Source organism: Protopterus annectens, chromosome 12.part0 (assembly GCF_019279795.1).
Source record: "Protopterus annectens isolate FY-2018-M chromosome 12.part0, PAN1.0, whole genome shotgun sequence".
NCBI classification, from domain to species: domain Eukaryota; kingdom Metazoa; phylum Chordata; order Ceratodontiformes; family Protopteridae; genus Protopterus; species Protopterus annectens.
The window spans coordinates 942,874,819-942,898,374 of NC_056746.1; the positions used below are offsets into that span (position 1 = coordinate 942,874,819).

Below are 23,556 nucleotides of genomic sequence, written 5' to 3' on the forward strand. Positions count from 1 at the left end.
GCCTGGTACATCTCAGCCAACTGGCTTCTTGTCAGTTTGCCATACTCCTCTGCGGACATTCTTGCCTGCTCTCCCTGACTAACTACGCTAACAAAAGAAATAAAACAACTGTGATATAAACTCTGATTGTTTACTCCACGTCTGATTTAGAGCACAAACAAACACCTTCAGTGATCACTGTATACAAGCTACAGAAATATAACATCCACACCACTACAAGCCGATTAATATGTGATGTGGCTATCCCACCACTGCCAAACAATTAATATGTGATGCCTGTGCACTGGTCCAGCAATCAAGGAGCCTCTATACTTGTCACTAACACCAGTGAGAGAGATGCACATTCGGATGACAAGGTACAAACACAGTAAAGTACAATTTCCCTTAACAGCACACAGGGATCACAGTCAGTCTGGGGCTGGTTTTGCCTTCTCTCTCCAGATCCCTAGTAAGACTTCCCACTGGGGCATAAGAAGGTCTGATGAAGCTTAAATGTGAAAGCACTCACCGTTTTATTTGTTTATGTATTTTACAATAAATATATAGTATATGTTAAAAGGATTCAGAGACTCAGTGCTTCATGGTCGCTCCGCTGTGACTATTTTCTTGATAGATATAATTATAATAAAAGTGTCTTAAACAATAGAAAGAAACTCTAGCTGTACCCATTCTGTCTCTTAGCTGAAATAAACTAACTTTATTGTAAAACTCTTTACTTATTTTCTTAGAGTTCGCAAGTTAACTCTATATGTCCCAATTTCTACTAGGAAAACATATTTGCACAGGCATATAGGCCATATACATTTCTGCTCTTTTCCAGCAGAGTGCAATGTGGTTATATTTTTGAAGCTTAGCACATAACATAGTTTAATCATAACAAATAGTTGTCTTATATTTGTAAGGCAGGCCTGTGGATCTTATTAATATTTACAAAAAACAGAGGATTATTTACAAAATTCTAGCTGGCTGGCAACCTTCAGATCCTCAACCATTTCTTTTTTCACAGCTACATAGGATTCTTCCTTGAATGGAATATGCAACTAACATTATACTGTTGGATGCTCTTCTCCCTTTTGAAGAACCCTGGCTAAAAATAACCCCCAGATTCACAGTGTGAGGAGTTTACCTGCACAAAAAATTCCTGACTATAATCATGGGGGGCTAATATAGTGGGTGTCCAGTTAAGGCCTTTAACTTCTAGGAAGCCTGCTCACATGCCATTATCTAAATAACTTCTCTGGACTCTTTTGTTTGGAGTGCAGTGTGTAAAAGGATTGGTTATTGTACCATAGTGATGGACAAGTTTTCTGTAACGTCCTATTGTTCTCAAGAACAATCTTACCTACATTTTGAGAATACAGGCAAGGTCATGTCTGTATAGCTTCTATGTCGGGAGGTTCTAGCTGAATTTTGCTACCACCCACTTGATGAAGGTAAGGTACTTCCATCATTCCTGACAATTATTAGCCTTTATAATTAAATCTACACTTTTCAGTCTGCTCAGAACCTCTCCAACATGTTGAACATGTTTGTGCCAAGACTAGCTATAGAAAGCACAGTATCTGGCTCTTACCAAGATATGGAGCGCCCCCCCACCCCCCCGAGCCAATCTTAGCAAATTCATGTAAACAAAGGATGCGAAAGCTGACCTCTTCCCTTGCAGTCGGCATCAAGGGTAGTTACCATTAATTTTTACTCGGGTCAGTGGTAGTCCGATAACTTGATCCTACCCAAGTGCTCCAAAACTTAATTTGTTCTAGGCAATTCCTAAAGTATCAGATCACGTGTGATTGAATTCCTGTGGTCTATACAAAATCTGATGCTCTGTTCTTTTATAGCAACCAGCACCGACAGTGAGACCCAACTGAGGTGGTCTACCACAAAATCTCCCTTACAATCTTCCTGTAACCCACTGCAAATACTGAGCAAGTGTCTCTCAATTATGAAAAGGCTTTATCATTGTAACACTGCAGTGTGTGTGTTTCTGCCTCTTACCTGGCAACTGTGCCACATAATTACTTCCCTTTCTGACAACAGTGAACAGACCTTCCCACGCACCTTACTGTTTTGTACAAGCATAAGCACCATTAACTTCTAGACGATACAGTATCAATGGACAGCAGGAGCTGGAGAATGTGCCACACAGGAATGGGCACCACTACCTACCATTAACTTCTACATGACAATATAACTGGACAGCAGGAGCTGGAGAATGTTGTGCACAGGAATGGGCATCACTACCTTCTGCTTTACTGTGTATTCTGAATCTCTTACTGTTGTGCTTGTTCAAGGTTACCCTGAGCCAACTCATGGCCTCTCAAGTTTATTCCTGCAATTCGGCACATATTCTATAACAGATTCCTTATGGGAATCACACTCACCCTACTATTCATTATGAATAATATCCTTGAGTACTAATCAATCTAAAGTTGCCTTCTCAACTACGGAGAACTGGATGTTTCAAAATCACCTCTCCCTAAATGCCAACAAATCTAAGATACTACTTTTCTCTCCCTCTAAATCTTTCACTCTCAACAAAAACTCTTTCAAAATTATCAGCCATACCAACTCCTCCACAGAAGTTGTTCCATCTGCTAAACTTCTTGGGGTTACTGTTGATTAACACCTAAAATTCGATACTCATATTCAGCTAAATATTAAGAAAACGCATTAGAAACTTGATATGTTGTACAGAAACTGACATTTTCTCTCTCCTCCTACAAGACAAACACTTGCCATTACCTTCTTACTACCATCACTTTTGTATGGTGCTCCTCTTCTAACTAACCTATCCTCCTCTATCACTTCCAAACAGGAAATCTGTTAAGACAAAATCTCAAAATTCGCCACAAAATCCAAATACACCTCCCACCACTGTTTCTCTCCACCAGCTTCATTGGCTAGAACTTCCCAACTTTCTTAACTACCTCCAACTCACTACTGCCCACAAACTAATTTTTAAACCCACTAGTTGCTCAGCTCTAACATCTTACCATCATACACCCACCCCTCACAGAACTCCAAGATCTGCCCACCAAAATCTACTTTCTGTATACAAACCAAACTGTCCCATCGGTCAACTTCTCATATCATTTTCCCTAGCAAAAAAATGGAATTCCCTCCCTCCCACTCTAAGAACCTCAGAAAACCTTGCACACTTTAAAACTCAGCTCTATTCCCACCTCACCCAAAATTGGAATTGCAGTTGCACTCAACCCACCTAGCCCACTATGTCCTTACTACAAATTAATCTAACCCATACTGATTACCTAAAATAGTAGCCTCACTCTGAATATAACAATTTAGCATTCTATATCTTAAAATGCATATATTGTAAATAAATTATGTTATATTCAAAATGAGGTTAACATTCTACATCTTACAACGTATATACTGTAAATAGCTTACTAACGGTCCTCTTTCCCCTTTCTGGGGATGACTCTCTCTATTGGCAACTCAAAGTTTGATGCTATTTAACTAAATCATCCTCACTTTTTATCCTGAATGGTGATGTATACACCCTACCTTCTCTAGTTCTTAACTGTCTGCCTCAAATCTATACTTTTTAAATAATGTACTTTCCACCTACATTCACCCCTCTATGCAAAATTGTGTTTACAAATGTCAGTTTATAACCATGTTTAAATAACAATTATTTTTATAACCTTGCTCTCATCATCTACTTCCTCAGTGCAAGTAATCATCTGTTTCAACTTGTCCCAATCCTAGTACAAATGTATGTAATGCATGTTCCACTTTTTCTGATCGTACCCTACTAAGTTTTACTATGTAATACAACTTTTTGCTTATTGTTACTGTGTATTCTGGATATGTAATAATACTTTATTGATTATTGTTACTGTGTTTATGGAGCTTTTCTCCCCAGACCTCCACTGAAAACAGGCTCCTTGAGCCCAGTGGACCTCCCTGGTCATCAAACTGGAAATAAATAAAGTAGCTCAGATGGAGCCAGCTCTCTGTATTGAAAAAGGAAATGGACAAGTACATGTCCTATCTCCGTTTAAATCGGTCTGACAATGCTCTCTCAGCATAGTCGTAAGAGCAGAATCAAGATTCCAATAAACAGTTTGATCACAGATGGTAGTAAGTTTTAACTGCTGTACCCCACAGGGCTTCCACAAACAAGCCAACAGGTCTTACATCTAATTAGCCCCTTTAACTTTAACCATTTTCTAGGGAACTCTCACTCTGCTGAAAATTTCTAACAGAAAATTTGACACCTTTTCTGCCTCAGGACGACAAATCCACTGTTTCAGGGTACTTAGTACAGTCTTCTACCACCTCCACAATCTCTCTCTTACCAGTGGTGCTTGGGATTTAAGAGACCCCAAAATATTCATAGCTACCCTCTGAAAAAGTTCCTCCACAACAGGCAATGGCACTAGGAAAGTTCTCACAGCTAGGCTACATCCTGCCAGTCCTACCTTGAAGATGAGGACAGAATTACAATCCTAGACATACTAGATATACACTACAAGTATGTTCTTAAATCTACACTAACATAAAAAAGACATACTGGAGTGACAGATTATCCAACATGTATAGCACATTTGGAACAAACTCCCTCTGCAAGTTAAACAGACACACACTAGCATTCTTCAAATTAAACGTGGTTGACAGTATGGCTACTCAAATGTACTCCTGGATTGACTTGTTTTACCCTTCTTGAGAAGACGGTACAATATGAGGGTGGGTACTGGCAAAGTGCAAATGGTCATGGGACTTAAATGCATTGTATTTCATAGGATTCTATACCCTTTCCTAGAAAAAGGAACCTCCAAAGAAATTAGAACTTCCACTCTGGTTAGCCCTGCCACAGGCTGCACATATTGTAATACAGAACTAATAGCAATGATTCTAGGCCCAAACAGTGATGTTTTTTTGCCACAGCACCACACATTCTTGCATAAGGTTCCAAATATATCCCCCAGCTTACTGCAGACTTCACAAAGTTCTAAAAAGTTAGATAAACTCTAACCTAGTTCCATAGCCACCAAAAGAAACTACACAACTTAAGCACAAGGCAGTCAAAGTCGGGAAACAGTGGTCATAGAACAGAGAGAGTAAATTGGCAAAATTTCCAAAATCCAAAATACCAAACAAAATATCAAATCGGGGAGGACAAAAACTACTACTATAAACTCCAACAAAACACACAATCTAACCCAAAGCTCATCTCTACCTTGATAAACTGCTTGATAACAGAAAGCCATGTCTCAACCCTATGGAAAAATATCCTTACCCAGTGAACTCACAAATTATAGACCAATAGCAGTACTATCAACCTTATCAAAAACCTTAGAAAAATGCATTCATACACAGTTCCTCTAATACCTTGCAGACAGCAACCTACATGTTTTTCACTCAAGGTATAGTGCCACAACTGCCCTCTTAGACTTTACCAATACAGTTAAAGGCTTGCATTCCTGCAAGAGTTAACTATCAACTATAGTTCTTGACTTATCTACGGTATTCTAACTTGCCTTCCACCCTAAAACTTTTATTTGAACTTTCCTCCTTACATATCACCCGGCCATTGCCCTCCTGGTTTCACAGCTGCCTTTCAAAAGGGACAACAGGCTGTAAAACGTCACCACAAATTCTCTCAATTCCCTCCAACCTCTGTTAGTGTCCTACAAGGCTCTTGTTCTTTGTTCATTGTTATTCAACATATTTGTAAACAGGTCACACTGCTACCAAACTCAATTATATTGGTACCCATGAATTACCACATAGGTGGCAGGACACTAAACATCGAAAGTGTGATGAGAGACTTAGGGATACAGGTGGACAGTGGTCTCACTTTCGATAACCACATTGCCACAGCAGTCAGGAAATCCTTCTATGTGGCACACCTCATCACTAAGGGCTTTTCATCCAGAAAAAAGGTGGTCATTGTCCCATTGTACTCATCCCTCATTAGACCCATTATAGAGTATAATGCCCTGTTTGGTATGTACCTCACAAGACATTTGCAACAGCTTGAAAGGCCACAGAAATACCTTACTGAAAGAATCACAGGCCTAAAGCAGATGCCATATACTGACCGTCTAAAAAAACTCCAGCTATACTCTGTGGCATATCGTCTACTCACAGGCGATCTCTGCTTAACATACAAGGCCATGTCAAACCCTGAGCTGTTGGACATGCTCCACTTAAAGAAATCCCAATCCCTCAGAGCCACACGCTCCAGGGATCTAAACCTTGTCATCACAATGAACAAAACATGCTGGAGGGATAGGTTCCTGACCCAGAGACGCCCCATACTCTGGAATAGACTGCCCATACATATCAAGCAGAGCACCTCTTTGGCCCTCTTCAAAAGGAACCTTGATGATTGGATGGGAGATAGGAAATTCACCCCGGGGATCATGTCAGTTGCCCTGCTAGACAGGGGCCTGGAGAAGCAAATATTGTGGGAAGAAATATCCAGGGAATTGTTATGGCTAGGCTTGCATAGGCCCTAGGGCCGATAGCCTAGTACCAACCTATGAACAATACACAGATGATGCGACCTTGATCTGCTCTGTACCAAATCATACAGAACTCCAACTAAATCACCCAAGCAACATTTTCCTCCATCGAATCCTGGCTAGACAAATCAAATCTACTTCTAAACCTAAAGAAAAGCAAGTTAATCTTATTCACATCCCAACACTCTGCCCAGAAAATCTCACCCAATATTACCTTTGTCAAAAATACCACTATCCAAAATGTTAAGTCATACTAAACTACTTGAGGTCACTATAGATGAAAGTCTGAAATTAGCCAGCACATATGTCATCAAATGAATCACCAAAACTGTGATTCCTTTAAAGGTCCAAACCATAACTCACAGATATAGACAGAAAAAACATTGCTTCATTCTGTTTTCTTATCATACGCCTATATGCAGCTGCTATAAATTGCACATTTGACAGTTTACTTGAAAACAAAGCTTGAAACATGCTATAGCAATAGCAAAATTTGCTTCAACCCCCCCATATGGAAGTTACCACTACTTTGCCCTAAAAACTACTGTCTGAAGCTACCCAGATACTTAACCTACACCCACCTATTCATGGTCTCGTACACGACTCCATAACCCTGAAAAATGTCTCTCACTATGCAATGCTCACTTGCTCCAAGCATGCAATGGATAAATTCTGGAGGGGAAGTATGGAGTGTCCAATAGACCCAATGGGACAGAGAGAGAGGCCCTAACGACAACTCTTCTGCTACAGGGAGAAAAAAAAAATCGACTAGTTACAGAACCTTTAGCAAAATATGTGAATGACTACCTTAAGTACATATATTGAGGGATTCCTGGCAGTTTGAGCATCCTTGCAAAGGTGGAATTTGTAGAAACATCTTTAATGGCTGCTGTGGCTATTAAGGATTTGTTTTTGGTCATCCCACTCCAGGAGGGGAACCGAGTGGCTTTGTGACGCTTTAACTGTTCTTCAACCCTTGGAGAGTGACATCAACGTGATTGTTGAGTATACTCTGACCAACAATTATGTATTTTTTGAAGGTGAACACTATAAGCAGGTTCCGGGTGTAGTTATGGGGGCAGCTGCAGTCCCTGCGATTGCCAATACATTTCTGTGGTGGTGGGAAAGATGTATGTATTTAATTCACTCTACCAGAAACTGATTACTTAATTATGTTATGTGACTGACATATTTTTGATAATGGAATGATACTTGAGTCACTGATGGAATTCTTTGTTTATATTAACAAGTCCACTTTGTTTTTAAGTTTCAAAGGGAAACTCATTCTACATGCAGTAACTTTTTGGACATACGGATTAAGAGTGCGGATTGTTTTAGATAGGATGCCACTACGTTTTTGGAAAAAAAAAATACTCCAGTAGTTTATTTTACACCAGATGCCATCCCCATTGCAGTAGTTTATTTTACACCAGATGCCATCCCCATTGCAGAAGAGTAAGGGGACAGATAATTAGGCTTTCATATCTTGTCATACAGGACACTATATTTTGCAACAAACTTGAAAACATTATGTTCTACATTTTTGCATACAGGTTGAGTCAATCTCAGTCTTATGTAAACAGCTTCAGCTAACTCTATTCTGTCAGGCCTGTCACACATTTGCAAGTCCACTGGTGTCAAATACCTGCTCAAGATCTTGATCGCTTTTGCAAAATAAATAGAACATGTCAAAGAGATAAGTTTGCATCACAGAGAATACTGTCTTCCACTCCACATTTCCAGCTGTAACATGGAAGAACTTTTTCAAATATTTCCTCTTTTAATTGATGCTGATCATGACAGCGTTGCCACTGCAGGTGAGAAGTCAAGCCTGGGCTAAAATTCCACTAGTACCATTTCAGTTTCATCATTTTTAATTTTAGGACCTTTTAGGACCTTCTCCTCATACTTTCCAACAACTTTAGTAACGTCAAACATTTTTCATGAAAACATATAATGTAATTTTAATTTCAAAATAATTTAAAAATTCCCAAAAAGTGGTGTAAAACTGAAAACAAAACCAATTAACTCAAACATTCCACACAAATCATCAAGGCAAGGCTTCGGTGCTTTCATTCAGAAAATACAATGAGGACTATGAAAATTGTTTAAAAAGGTAACCTAAAGATCACATGACTGAATGTGTCCAATCAGTGAATTTAAAATAATGGGTGCTACTGTAAAGGTATATACCTGTCTTAATTTGTGTGAACACCTAAAATAAAATATAAAATAAAAACAACAACGTTAACATCGACATCCAAGGTGCAAATAAAAATGAAAGTGCAAAAATGAAAATCATTACAAAAATAACAGGAGAACTGTCCCTCAGTGAAAATTCTGCATTAATAAAAAAAACACTTGATGTCAATGAGCTTGAGTGCTGGAGTATGATCTGCTCTTAATTTGATTTGCCATGCCACCTCTCGGCATTCCACCCTAGTTTTATAATCCCCGGTAAAAAATGTATGTGTTGACAAAATGCAAAACAAAGAACGTGAATTTTTTTTAAAAACGGAACACACAGCAGCATGCGTTGCTAAAGCATTATGTGACGTCTCTCCTCTGGGCCAGTAATCAAGGAGCCTCAATACTTACCACTGACACCAGTGAGGGATGTTTACTTGGAACAAATATAGATACACACAGTATTTCCAGATGTAGCTCTCTGCACAAAGTACATACAATTTCCCTTAAGAGCACACAGGTAACATGCACTGTCCTGGGGCTGGGTTTCTCCCTCTCTCTCTCTCCAGGCCCCAAATAAGACTCCCCACTGACACTGCTTTAGAGCAGAGTCCTCAGCCGAGTCTTCAAAGCAAAGTCCTCCACCGCCCTCTCTGTGAAACCAGTGCTCTATGTCCCTGGTCCACATAGCCGATATAGAAAAGTGTGTATGCATTGCACCTTTAAGAAGATTCGCAAGGTCGGCATGTGCATATAAATAGCAAGTACGTGCTAGCTTCAGTGCCATTTTGAGAGTGCAGCCAGAGAGTGAGCATGTAGGATATGTTTATCTAAGTTAAAGCTATTAAGTCTCAATTATGATGTGTTTGCACATAATAAAGCTGCTTGAACAGAACCCACAAACACTCGTCTATTTTATCCCAACTAGATGAGCGACATGGTGTCAGTAATAGTACTAGATCGCATTTGCAAAAAGAACCACTTCAGCCAAGTCAAGTTCCTGACCTACCTTGATCAAAAGTAGCCACTGATGAGTGGAAAAATTAGGATTACTTAGTGTTGGTAGACTCGTATTAGAAATGGTTTGAGATTGATTTACTACCCAATCTGACACCCACTGCTGTTATCACTAAGTTGAAACGTCATTTCTCAGTCCACTGTAGTCCACACAAAGTTGTTTCTGACAATGGTACTCAATTTACTAGTTAGTGGTTTCAGAAATTTGCAAAAGAATGGGACTTTGTACAAGTTACTAGTAGTCCAGAATATCCACAATCAAATGCACTAGCTGAACATGCATTGCAGAGTGCTAAGCAATTACTTGAAAGGTCAAAGCGTAATAATGCCGGTGTCTTTTTGAATTTATTCAATCTCAGAAACATACCCCATGACGATGTACTTGGCCTTCTTGCTCAGAGACATCTATCCAGGCAAACCAAAACAACATTGCCTATTAGTTCCAGTTGGTTTTGAGGCCTAAAGCTACCAGCAAGACAATTAGAGCCCAATTATTCACAAAGCATTCTTTCCAGAAGTCCAGCTATGATAAATTAAGCAGATTTCTTCGTCCATTGAAAGGAGGAGAGACAGTGAGGATACAAATGGCGAAAGGTTTCAACCGGATTGGTCAAGTAACAGGTATATGTACGAGCCAAGATCCTACATCTCCACATCCTCAGATTCTACATACAGGAGAAATCGCAGACATCTTCCTGTAACAGAATCGATATCACAGCATTGTTCCTGTGATACAGACTCTAGATCTCAGTGCAATCCAGACAATACTCCTGATGTAGAATGTGTCTTGACCTCTACTTCCATTCCTGATGTCCCTAAGGTTGAACATTCAACAGAGACAATCCCAGTTGCTAGACCGGATTCTAACTTTTTATGTCACAAGTTTTGGTTGTATTTCTAGACCTAGTGTGAAATACACAGCAACCTGAATATACTTATCTATATGTATTTTGTTCTGTATAACTGCATGACAAAAAGTTATTTGTAACGATTGCATGCCAATTAGTGTCATCAATATTGCATGACTGATTTCTCAAAGACGAAGGATGTAGAATGGTGTGTATGCATTGTACCTTTAAGAAGCTTCTCAAGGTCGGCCCGTACATACAAACAGGAAGCACATGCTAGCTTCAGTGCCATTTTGAGAGTGAGCATGTATGAGTGTAATAGCTGGTTTGTTTATAAGTTTATTTAAGTTAAAGTTATTAAGCCTCAATCCTGATGTGTTTGTACATAATAAAGCTGCTTGAACAGAACCCACAAAGACTTGTCTATTTTATCCTGACTAGACGAGTGGAAACTCACACTCAGAGGTTTGATTTTCACTCACACACACCTGGGAAAGGCTGACCAGCTATGTCCCCCCCCCCCCCAGACTGTAAGGTAGATACTGCCACCAGAACACTCCAAAGACAGCTACTCTAAGGATCTTACAAGTGTACCCGATTATACGGAGCAAAATTAATAATACAAATGGTAGTGTTTGACTAATGTGGCAAGGCTTTCAGGAATGGCCACAGTGTCACCAAATATGCAACCAGAACTGTAAGATACATTCTTTATGACCTAAACCAGGTGATTAAATTTCAGACTATTTTTCAAAGTTAGTTGGACTGATATTAACCTCTTCTCTTCCAGTATCCTCTGTTAGAAAATATTCAACAGTTACAATAGTCTGACATACAGGTGTATTTTTTTTCTGTCCAGCAGAACCCACTGTCGATACATTTTTAAACACAAGCAGCTTTACAAATACATTTTCAACACAAGCCATCTGCATGACTCAGTTTGATATACAAATGACATAGAATTCTTTACAAAACTCCAAACAGCTATGTTGGCATATGTTACACATCCACTGCCCTACTTTCTATGGCATAGCTGGCACTACCTCACATCATCACAGATTATTTCTAGTGTGTGTTCGTAGAGTCTTCTTGATAAATGCCTCACAGTTTTGCCAACATAAAAACTAATGCAGGACTCATAAGAGGCAAGGTAAACCAAGTGTGTAGATTCACAGTTGATTCTGTTGCTTGCACAGATTTCAATGTCTAAGGGTTTGAATTTAACTGAAGAACTGGTCACGTATCTGCACTTACCACATTGGAAAGTGCTGTGCGTGTGATGACTAATGGAACTGGAAACAATATCTCATTCGAGAATAGACTAAGTTGCTAGATCTCTTAACTGAACGTAGGTTTGTCCCCGATGATCTTAACCAGATCTGAATTTCCCAATATAATCTTTAATACTTTTAATTTAATTATGTCCTTATTCATTATCTTCTGTTTGAAGCTACTGCGGCTTCAGCATGTTGTAGTGTACAAGTATGCCATTCCATTATCTGGTCTACTTGCTGGAAGCATCCTTCTACTTCTCAAATTGGTCCAGACAGGCATCGTTTATAAATGCAGAAGCCTCTGGGAGTGATTTGTGTGCCAAATACTGTTGTAAACCTAATTTTTAATAACATACATTAACTTCATAATGCCTCCATAAGCTTCCCATAAAGAAGCTAGGAGTAGCCCAGGGACCTAAAAGATCCTGTTGGACTGCACACTCTGGCAACATGCACTTAAATGTATTGAATGATTTTATACAATGGCCTAAAAAGATCATTAGGGAAACCATGAAAACTGGACTATACTTAAGATACTCGCCTCTCCATATTCTAGACACTGATACTTGGCAAGATGACTGGTTTCTAGACCAACTGCAGTTCTCCCTACACAGGACATGGTCCTCAAGTAAGCATAAGGGTAAAATATTTAAGGAATTAATGAATGACAGCATTTATGGTAATGAAATGGGCAGAAAGACACTCCCAAGAATAAAATACGCTTCCACTGAAAAGGGAACTTTGTGCCCAGTCAGACATTTTCAGTCAACAAATGAAATAAATAAATAAAAATAAACAAGTTTCTGCGTTGTCCACCTGTCTGACACGTTCCACACCATACTCTTTGCAGTATGGTGTAGGAGGACTCTTTTAGACAGGTGGGCAACACAGAAACCGGTTTCTCTTTATTTATTGCATTTACTGACTGGAAAAGTCTGACTGGGCACATAGTTCCCTTTTTAGTGAAAGCCCAGGAAGAAAACCTCCAAATGATACAGATTACATAAAGATTTATACATAGTTAAGTGGATGAAAACATTCTGTAAAAGTTTATACGTGGTATAGAAGTGTCATTCAACAGTATTTGGAAAAGTCTGCATAATAAGGGAGTCACTGCAGAGAGTACAATAAGGCACAGATACAGAATACTGTTATGAGCAAAGGAAGATAATGACCACAATTCAAAAGTACAGACATAAATTTCAGTGTACCAACAGCACAGGGTCTGTATATATGTGTGTGTGTGTGTATGTACGCACAGATTTCAGTAATCAGTAGCACTGTATACTTCAGTAAGCAGTTTCATACAGACATAAAATAGACAAAAATACAGAAAAGCTGCATCATTTTATGTTTTATTTATTTATTTCATTTTTTGCTAGTCAGCAGCTGGTATAGCAAACTTAAGACTGCTCGAGGAGAAAAAGGGCTAGAAGTGATTGTATGTGTGGAGATGGAAAGGAAAATATTCTACAGGTGAATGTAAGAAGGATACACTGGCTGGGAAAGTGGGGGGAGGGATAGTAGCCAGTTATTTCGAGTACTTGAGAGTACAGAGAAGAAGGGCTGTGAGAAAGAGATAAGAGGGACGTATCTGAAGGGTAAGAAGGAGTACAATTATGCTTTACCCTAGGGGCACTTATTCAGAGTTAGTGCAGGGGCAGAGCCAGAGATTCTGCAGGTTTGACTTTAGCTACTGTTTAAAATGTTTGAGATGTTACTGTATTTTTAGGAAAATGGGTATGGTGTTCCACGCTTTGGTGATATAGTTTGAGAACAGACCATCCCTTGCTGTATTATTAGAGTTAGTGATGTGGAAGTGCACCATTTAGGTTGAGTGAAGGGTCTAACTGGTTTGTATGGCTGGATTAAAGTTGACAAAGATGGGCAGTTTATACATTTAGAGATGAGGTTATGAGTGGTCTCAAGTTGAGAGTAAGGCAGTAAGTGGGGTAGTTTGAGGCAGTTTAATTCTTGGAGTCTCACAAGTGGTGAGATTTTTGTGGGCGATTTCCTGCAAACTTTGCTATTTTGTAAAAGCACTGTTTGAGATTTGAGAGTTGAGAGACTTGTAAGTGGTGAAAAAAGGGGCCGAGGAGAGAAATGCCGGGAGGAGTAGGGGAGAGGCTAGGATCTGGTTTGGTCAGTGAAGAAATTTTTGACTCTATATAAAAGGAACACAGTTTCTGGCAAGTTTCCTTTATTGTACGTTGGTTCACAGAATGTTACTAGGCTAAAGGCACTACAGCTTTTACAAGCCCAGTCATATTTATCCCGAGTTGTCCCAACTGTCAGTGATTAGGCAAGTGAAGTTTGCAGAGGTAAGGGTCTCGGATAACGACTTCCTCTGTCCAGGATGGACATGGGTACCACCCCAAGAGTGAATCTGCAGTCACCCATCCATTGAGCTAGGTTGCTTTTGAACAGGGTCAGGGAGGGGCTCTGTTCCATGTGAATTGGAAGCTTGTTCCAGAGAAGTGGCAGTCTCTAGGAGATATATCCATCTCTCCAGCATGACCTGTTCATGTCAGAGGATGTGGTAAGAATGGACTCTTGGAAGACACCTGTGCAAATTGGGAGGAAAGGGGCTAAGTCTCTGTGCTATTTTATGGCCTGTGACCTATTAACAAGATAGTTGTTAAACCATGTGGTACACGTTTCACCAAATTCCAGAGTCGAGAGTTTTTGTAGGAAACCGATCACTCCACACCTCCAAATCCGAAACTGAACCAAGAAAACTGCGCTGAACAGCTGGTTGGAACCAATAGTAGCTTTATTAAGAAACACACGAACAGGTTAAGTGCTTTCTTCCCTTATGAAGGGACTTCATCAGAACAAACTTAACTACCAAACCAAGTCTTTATATATAAATATACATGTTCAGCGCAGTTTTCTTGGTTCAGTTTTTGTAGGAAGATGGGGTGTGACACTCAGTCGAAGGTTTGGAAAGGTCTAGAAAGAGGGCAGATGCTAGCCTTCCTTCATTCCTGTGGGTCTTTACAGCATCAGCGAATGTAGTAGGGCTGCAGTAGTGCTACAATGGGGACAGATGCAGTATTGGGAGGGGGGAGAAGATTTTTGGTGAGGTGTTGAGACAGCTGGGATTGAATGCATTTTTCAAGAATGTTACATAAGGGGGGACATGAGAGCAATAGGATGGTACTTAATACATTTTGTAGGCTTTCCTCCTTTATGCAGTGATAGAATGCAACTTTTTTCCAAAGTGTTGGGATATATGCTTCTGTGATAGAGTGGTTTACAAGCATGGAAATTGGATAGGTTATAACCCCAGCAGACAATTTTAGATATTCAACAAGAAGATTGTTGGGTGCTGGGTTTTAGATTTAAGAGAATTTTATTTTTAAATGACTGAGGTGGGAACGGTCTGCAGTGAGAAGGGGACAAAGTCACAGGTATTGCTGAGGACAGTGGGCCTTGTGGGAGGGTTGTGGTGCTTGACTAGGGATCTGACTGACTTTATGAAGTGTGTGCTAAAGAGACTGGCAGTGTTTTCTGTGTTGTTGGTCACAGTGGGTTCGGGTTGGATGGTATGATCTGGTTTGAGGATTTTGTTAATAGAAGACCAGAATGCTTTGGGGTTTTGAAGGTTTTCTGTACGCTAGGTTAGTGTAGGCTGTTTTTTTTGTTTTACTTTTGATTCAGGAATTCCTGGCCTTGCCTCCAAGTTTCATTAGATGTTCTGTGGTACTGGTTAACAAAGAGGATGGTATGGCTTTTACATGTTTTCTTCTTGGGGGAGGGACTAATCTACTTAGACTGTTAAGGAAAGTTCTGAGAAGTTCTGCAGCAGCAGTATCTAAGGGGAGTTGTATGTTCTGGAGAAATGTTTCTTTTTGGAAGTGGAAGAGATCTTGTACTTCATTAAGCAAACTGGTGTGAGTTGGGGGTGTGTTTGTTGAGCTCTGAAGACAAAAATATGAAGGTGGTCACTTAAAGCATGTGAGGGAGAGGGACAGACATAAGAGCATATGTTGTTAGGGGAGGCGAGTGTCCAATTAAGTACTGAACTTTTGTTGGTGTTGTTTATGCAGCGAGTGAGAGAGGCAATTAGTTGGGTGAGGCCACAGGGATTGATGCCATTTTGAGGATAACTATAATGGACAGACAGCCAGTCAATACTGAAATCTGTCCTTTCTTGTGGGACATTAGAGGTGATCCATGACAGAATTTCTTCAGCAGTGCTGATATTTCATTAAAGCTATGGATAGGGTTTTTGTGGCGGTTTAGCATCAGTAAAGCACTAATAAATTTGGTATTATTTAAGGTTAAGCTGGAGAAAGAGAAGGAAAAGTAAGTTGCAGAGGTTTTATACAAGATGGCTACACCTCCTGCTTTTCTGTTTTGACCATCTACTCATAGTATGTTGTAACTGGGTGGTAGCACTTCTTAATCTTTAATATGGGGCTTTAGCCAAGCTTGTGTAATTACATGGAACAGGAAGGTAGGGTCACAAACAACAAAGCAAGTAGAATTGGAGAAGAGGTAGGTGTTTAGATACATCAACAGATAATCACAAAAAGAAAAGTAAGAAATTAAAGAACACACCACAACACAGGTGTACTAAACTGCAATTTATATTTTCTCTATCCAGAAAGTATATGAGACCATGTTAAAAAAATGTATATAAAATAAAAAATGTGCTATATGAAAAAAAAAAGGCGAAGTAACAGATTAATGACATTTTTCATCAGTAAAAACATGATGGACTAGAAAGCAGACATTTGATGTAGTAGGCTACAGATAAAAATGCACTCAAGGCTGACAAAAGGATGAGTTCTACCCAGAAGAAAATGTAACAACCTGACCCTATGTAACCTTCCCCACCCAGAGTGAAGAAATCTGAACTGGTGGGATAGGTAGTCAGCTTTGCCATCACCTCGGGATTGATCATGAAATCACATACAGACATTTATCCATAACACTGACCCCACAGGAAAACACAGAATCTGCAGACACAGATCTAGCTGTGTCACTGAGCATACAGTTGGTGTACATGCACATAGTTAATCACAATGACATTACACAGGAACTCTAAACACAAATGATCCATATAAAGCCAGGGCAGCAGTTTTCTATCCACCACATCACAGGCTTCAGGACAAGTTCACAGCAAACAATACGACAGCCAAAGTTAATGGCTGCACAAATGTAAACAATGTTATACAACAAAGACCTGTTAGTAGAAGAAACAAGAGGCTGCCAAGATAGAAGGCTAATGGAAGGTGTGACGCCCATGCCCTGGCTCAGCAATCAAGGAGCCTCAGTCCTCACCACTAACACCAGAGAGGGTGTCTCATATATGAGGAAAGGATAACAAATACACACAGTAAAGTGCAATTTCCCTTAAGGGCACACAGAGATCACAGTCAGTCTGGGGCTGGTCACTCCCTTGCTCTCCAGGTCCCCAATAAGACTACCCACTGACACAGCTATAGGGTCCAGATCTCAGCCAGCTGGGCAAGCTAAAATCTCCAGCACCCTCTCTGTCCAACCATTGCTTCTTGTCCCTGCCTAAGTAGCTGACACACACACACTAAGAGTTTACACAACCACATAGACACTTCTGTGGAAGGCTGGCACAGGTTCTCCAGCTGTGCCCCCTTTTCCCAGACTATACGGTAGTACCCAGCTAATATTTATCAGCTACTCAAAGGCCCTTAAAAGGGTGTCCCAACTATTACTGTGGATTATTATAGTCCAATTGGTAGTATAACTAAACAGTCAAGGCTTATTAGAGTGACTTGGTACAGTAATCACTATAAATAGAAAATGTACTCTAGAGCTTAAATTATCTCTACGCAAAACAGCCACAGTTGAAATGTTTTAAAATATTATAATAAAAACACAAGACAATACTTCTTAAAACACAGTGCTAGTCAAGAGTTCAGAGATCACAGAGAAATACTTAAAAATAATTCAGTAGTACAGTTTTCTGACATCAAAGAAAACAGCGAAAAATACATATATAACCTATACCGCTGCTAAAGGAGACTCACAAAGCAAAGCAGCAAATCCAAAAATAAGTATAAGTGAGTCAACCACCACGGTCCAGCCAAATAAATGTCCAGAAGATATGTAAAACAGCAAACAGTTTATTGGAAAAAGGTTAGCGCTTTAGCGGGGTTACCGCTTCATCAGACCAAATACAAAATGAAAGTAAAATTCACATATTTTTAAAAAAGTACTCAGCCAATCAGTAAGAAACAATTAAAACTGAACCAATTAAAAAACAAAAAAAATTATCTTACATCATCTTCTGCCTAATAAGGCAGGCAGAAGGGAAGTGCCACTGTTAAGGCCTGGAGGTTCATAAGCTCTCAGAGATACTCCACTTTAGGTCACATAATTCAACAGTGTTATTAAAAATCACCTCTCCTTCTGCTGGGATGCAGCACTTGCAGAAACCTAAACAGAAAGGTACTGTGGCCTGGATAAGATAAGGCATGATTAGCTAGGGCATTAGATATAACCTGATTGTGTATGTTTCCTAAATGCTCAAGAATTCTTTCCCTCAGCTGGCGTGTGGTCTTACCAATGTAAAAGACATTACAGGAACAGCATGTAGCAAGATAAACTAAGTTCCTGCTCCTACATGTTGCGACACATCTAGGTGTAAAAACATGTCCGGTGACAGGGTGTGTAAAACAGGGATCTGGAGAAATAGCAGATCAAGCTTTACAATTATAACAGGGAAGGGTACCAACCTTCCTTGAGGGTGTGGGACATACAGACCTTGGGCCATAACATAAAGCCTTTTAAGTGACATGTTATTCCTGAATGTTTTTACACCTAGATTTGTGGCAAGATGTAGGAGAAGGAACTTAGTTTATCTTGCTACATTGCTTAATAAAATTGTTTCAGTTTGTTAGATTCAGCTATTGTCTTTCCTGTTTGTTGTTTTCAGTTCAGTTTGTGTGGCCATTGGCGTTTACATAAAAGAAAGACAGTGCTGTCAGTTGGATGGTCAAGACAAAAGTGCTTAATCCTCTCTGGTTAAACTGAAATTGCAGTTCTGCTTTACATTACATCATTCTTCACACTTTCCTGGGGTTTCCCAGGCTACATATTACATCATTCTTCACACTTCCCTGGGTTCCTAGGCTAACAGAAACTGCATTTACATTCTCAACATCTCCACTTTGTTATCTTGCAGCTGGTCAGGAGCAGAGCAATAAAATACATTTGCATGTTTAAATCTAGCAATTTAACTCTTGGTTAAAACAACAGAAAGAATTTCTTCATCTAGACCCCTCAGCACCACTGTCTACATCAAAGGGTCACCACATGCTTTACTTTGGTCAGTAGAATGCACTGTTGTTACATTTATTTCCAGTTCCACATGTAACAGTATTTGTTTACATTTAAGACAACAAGCCTGTAGTTTACATTCATATTTACAAATGACAGAATTATCTATAAAATTCTATCTGGCTAGGCTAGCAGCCTTCACATCCCCCCCCCCCCTGGAGAACTCAAGCTAGTTTTTCAAGTGACCCTTGAGAGGGTCAGGTCTGAGTATACCTTACCCCATTCCCTGTCTTGAGAGCCCATCTGCATTGCTGATCCCACGGCGGTGCTGCAGTGACATGCTTGCAACCCTAGGCACCATCTTAGCAACTTGGCATTTTGCTGGCTGGATCTGTTTAACCATGTTAGGGGGTTGTGATCTGTCATAACAGTGAATTTCCTTCCATACAGATAAAGCTGAAGTTTCTGCAGTTCCCACACTATGGCTAGACATACCTTTTCTACAGCTGCATAGCATTCCTCCCGGAGTTGGAGCCTACGACTGAGATAAACCACTGGGTGCTCTTCTCCCTCTGAAGAAATCTGGCTAAGTACAGTCCCCACCCCATGGTTCGAAGCATCCACCTGCACAACAAATTTTTTGCTGTAATCTGGACTAACACAGGGGGGTCCTCCCAAAGCTTCTTTAAGATTCTGGAATGGCTGCTCACATGCTGGAGTCCACACTACTTTATCTGACCTGTTCTTCCTTGTCAGGTCTGTGATGGGAGAAGCTATGGTACTATAACTGGGAACAAACTTTCTGTAGTACCCTGCTGTCCCTAAAAATGCCTTCACCTGCTTTTTAGTAATAGGTGCAGGCCATGCCTGAGTGGCTTCCACTTTGGCAGGTTCTGGCCTCATCTTACCACTCCCCACTATGTCCTAGGTAGGAGACCTCTACCATACCCACCTGACATTTGCTCAGCTTAATGGTCAACCCTGCCCTCTGTAGTCTGCCCAGCACCTCACTGACATGCTGAAGGTGCTCTGGCCAGGAATGGCTGTAGATGGCAATATCATCTAGGTAAGCAAGGGCAAACTCTCCTGCTAGGATACGATCTACCAGCCTCTGGAAAGTCACTGGGGCATTCTTTATCCCAAAGGGCATCGTTGTGAACCACTACAAGCCAAAAGGAGTCACAAAGACGGACTTCTCTCTAGTGCTGGGAGTCAAGGGCACCTGCCAGTAACCTTTGGTAAGATCAATGGTTGTAAGATACTTAGCCCCACCCAGCTGCTCTAGGGCATCTGCTCGAGGCATGGGGTAAGCATCTGACTCTGTGTGACTATTTAATTTGCAGTAGTCCACAAAGAACCTGGTGCTGCCATCCTTCTTTGGCACCAGCACCACTGGGGAGGCCCAGGGACTGTTGGACTCTTGAATCACCCCTAGTTCCAACATCGCCTGTACCTCTTCCCTCAGCATCTGTTTGACTCTCTCAGGCACTCTATAAAGGGGTCTGCCTAATAGGCCTTTGGGGTCCTGTATCCACCTGATGCTGCCCCAGGTGGGTGCACCCTGGTATCTCAGTGAACATGTCGCCAAATTCCTGCAACACTGTTTGGATTTCTCGAACCTGGGTAGGATATAGCTGCTGGGACATTGCTACCCCTTCCACTGACCCCGAGCCTCACTGAGGAGATCAGTCCCCAGATCTCCCTCAGACTCCTCCTGCAATCCACTGCAAATGCTTAGCACAAGGGCCTCCCTTTCATGGTAAGGTTTCATCATGTTAACATGTTGCAATTTGTGTCCCTGCCTTCTGCCTAGCAGTTCCACCATGTAGTTAACATCACGTACCTTTCTTACCACCTTGTAGGGTCCCTCCCAAGCTGCTTGCAGCTTGTTGTGTCTGACAGGAATGAGCACCATTACCTGCTGCCCCACAGCATACTCTCTAGCTCGAGCATTCCTGTCATACCACACCTCTTTCTGTTGTTGGGCTTCTGCCAGATTCTCCTGGGCCAAGCCCATGAGTTCCCTGAGCCTTGTCCTGAGGTTTAGGACATATGTCACAACAGACTCCTTGTGAGACTCGCACTCACCTTCCCACTCATTTAAATTAAATCCAGAGGTCCCCTCACCCTATGCCCATACAGCAACTCAAAGGGTGAAAAACCTGTGGATTCCTGGGGAACCTCTCTGTAAGCAAACAGATGGGGCAGATATTTGTCCCACTCCCTCTTAAACTGATCTGCAAATTCCCGTAGCATGGACTTGATTGTAGAGTTTAACCTCTCAACAAGACCATTAGTATGTGCTTCACCCCACAGGACTTCTACAGAAAAGCCAGCAGATCTGACATGAAATTGGCACCTCTGTCAGTCAGAAATTATTTTGGGAAACCTACCTGCTGAAAATCTCTAACAAAACATTTGCCACCTTCTCTGCTCCAATGGAGGACAAAGCCACTGCCTCAGGGTATCGTGTAGCATAATCCACTACCACTAGGATACAGTTTTTCCCTGTGGAACCTGGGGTACTCAGAGGACCCACAATATCCATATCTACCCTCTGAAATGGCTCCTCAATCACAGGCAAAGGCATTAAAGGCGCTATCACCTTGTCTCCTGTCTTGCCTACCTTTCAGCACTGCTCACAGGTCCTGCAGTACCCCGTTACATTTCTGGAAGTTCCAGGCCAATAGAAGTTCTGCATAATACGTCTCTTTGTACGTTTTATTCCATATGACCTGCAAAGGAAATATCATGGGCTATGGCTAAAAGCACCAGATGGTAGGCTCTAGGCACTACCAACTGCTGTACTCTCTCACTTTCTAGCCCTCCCTCAGAGGTCCACTCTCTGTATAGTAACTCTATGTCCCAGTATACAGATTCCCCTTTTCCTTGAGAATCAGGTGCCTTCCTAGCTACCTGCCTCAGGCCTTGCAATGTAGGGTCTGAGAGCTGAGTCTGTCTCAACTCTCTCTTTGTAACCCTTCCCAGCTCCCCTTCCACAGGAAGTTTGGCATCCTCTGACAGTGGTGCCTCACTGTCAGCCAAGGTACTATTACTCATCTCTACCTTTGCAGCCAGTCTGTCCAAGGGACCTTCAGTCTCACTGCTACAGAGTAGCTCCCTTCCTGAAGTAACCACCTCAACAGTCCTGGCTGCACGTATGCAGTATGTCTGGGTCTCCCCCAGGCTCCCAGACTTACCTGCTTGTCTCCAAGCCTGATTGCATGTAACTGCACAAGCACAGGGTACTGCACTATCGAAATCATTCCCTATCATGACATCTGCAGGTATATCCTCAAACACACCTACTTGCTGGCTTCCTTTTCCACCCTCCCAGTCAAGGTGAACCATAGCCAAAGGTATTTGGAATGGGATCCCTCCTAAAGCCCTGACTGGAGTAGACTGCCCAGGCAAGTAGTGCTCCTCTGTAACCATTGCAGGCTTTACAATGGTTATATCAGAGGCTGTCTCTCAATTGGCAATGGCTTCTTTGCCATTCACTACAAAAGGATATAACCTCTGGTAGTAGGTTGGTACCCTTGTTGTCCCAAGACAACCTGCTACTGGCATTTTGTCTTTCCCACTTACTGGCTCCATCACCTTTTTTTCCCCACCTTGCCTCCGTGGACACCTGTATGCCACATGGCCTCACTGGTTGCATTAAAAACATTTAACCCTAGCTCCTGGACGTGTACCTGGACTAGTGGCTTCCCCTGCTACTGGCAGGTTCTGTTGGGGCAGTCTGTGCTGCCCACCATGGGTTCCTCTAGACCCATGAGCAGTACTGGGGGTCCCCTTCTGATGCAGGGCTGCCCTGCTTGCCAGCTATAGGTCTCCCTTCTTCCCCACCTCATCTGAAGTAGCACATTGTCTATCAGCTAACCAAATCCTCATGTCTTCAGGCAAAGTGCTAAGGGCTTGTTACCTCACACCAAAAGGTCTGGCAGCCCTTCAAAAGTGGTGACCTGACATCCACTCGCCCACCTATGGAAATAAGTGCTCAGTTCATCAACATATTCACACACTTTCATCTGCCTTGCGTCTATGCTCACAAAACTTTTCCCTATATGTTTCAGGTGTTAGTTTAAAAAACCTCTAATAGACAATTTTTACAGCAGTATAATCAAAACATGCAACGTCAGACATTTTGGACAATACAGTTACAGCTTTACCATGGAGTAAGGGGGTCACGAACCCTCAACACTATACTGTTTGCATACCCTCTCAAACATATGAATAAAACTATCAAAATTATCCACCTTATTAAACTGCGGAAGAAATTTACTGACCTTTTGTGCTTCTGGGATCCAGTTACTACCTTCCCCATTACCTCCAGGACTCTGGCCAAGAGTCAGCATTTCCCTCTCATGCTTCCTCTACCTCTCCTTTTCCTTGGCTTCTATCTCCAAATGCCTGGCCTCCAACTCAAGTCTCTTTAGCTTCAGATAGATTTTTAAGTCCTCTGAA

At 41.3% G+C, this 23,556-nt stretch overlaps 1 protein-coding gene across 1 annotated transcript in view; it reads right to left on the reverse strand.

Moving 5' to 3' along the window:
- The window catches only part of STX16 (syntaxin 16), a 379,775-nt gene that overhangs the window by 329,240 nt on the left and 26,979 nt on the right, over window positions 1-23,556 (reverse strand). The window contains exon 2 of the mRNA XM_044089972.1: window positions 6,041-6,110. Within this exon, the coding sequence (XP_043945907.1) occupies window positions 6,041-6,110 (70 nt within the window). The remainder of the gene's footprint in view (window positions 1-6,040; window positions 6,111-23,556) is intronic.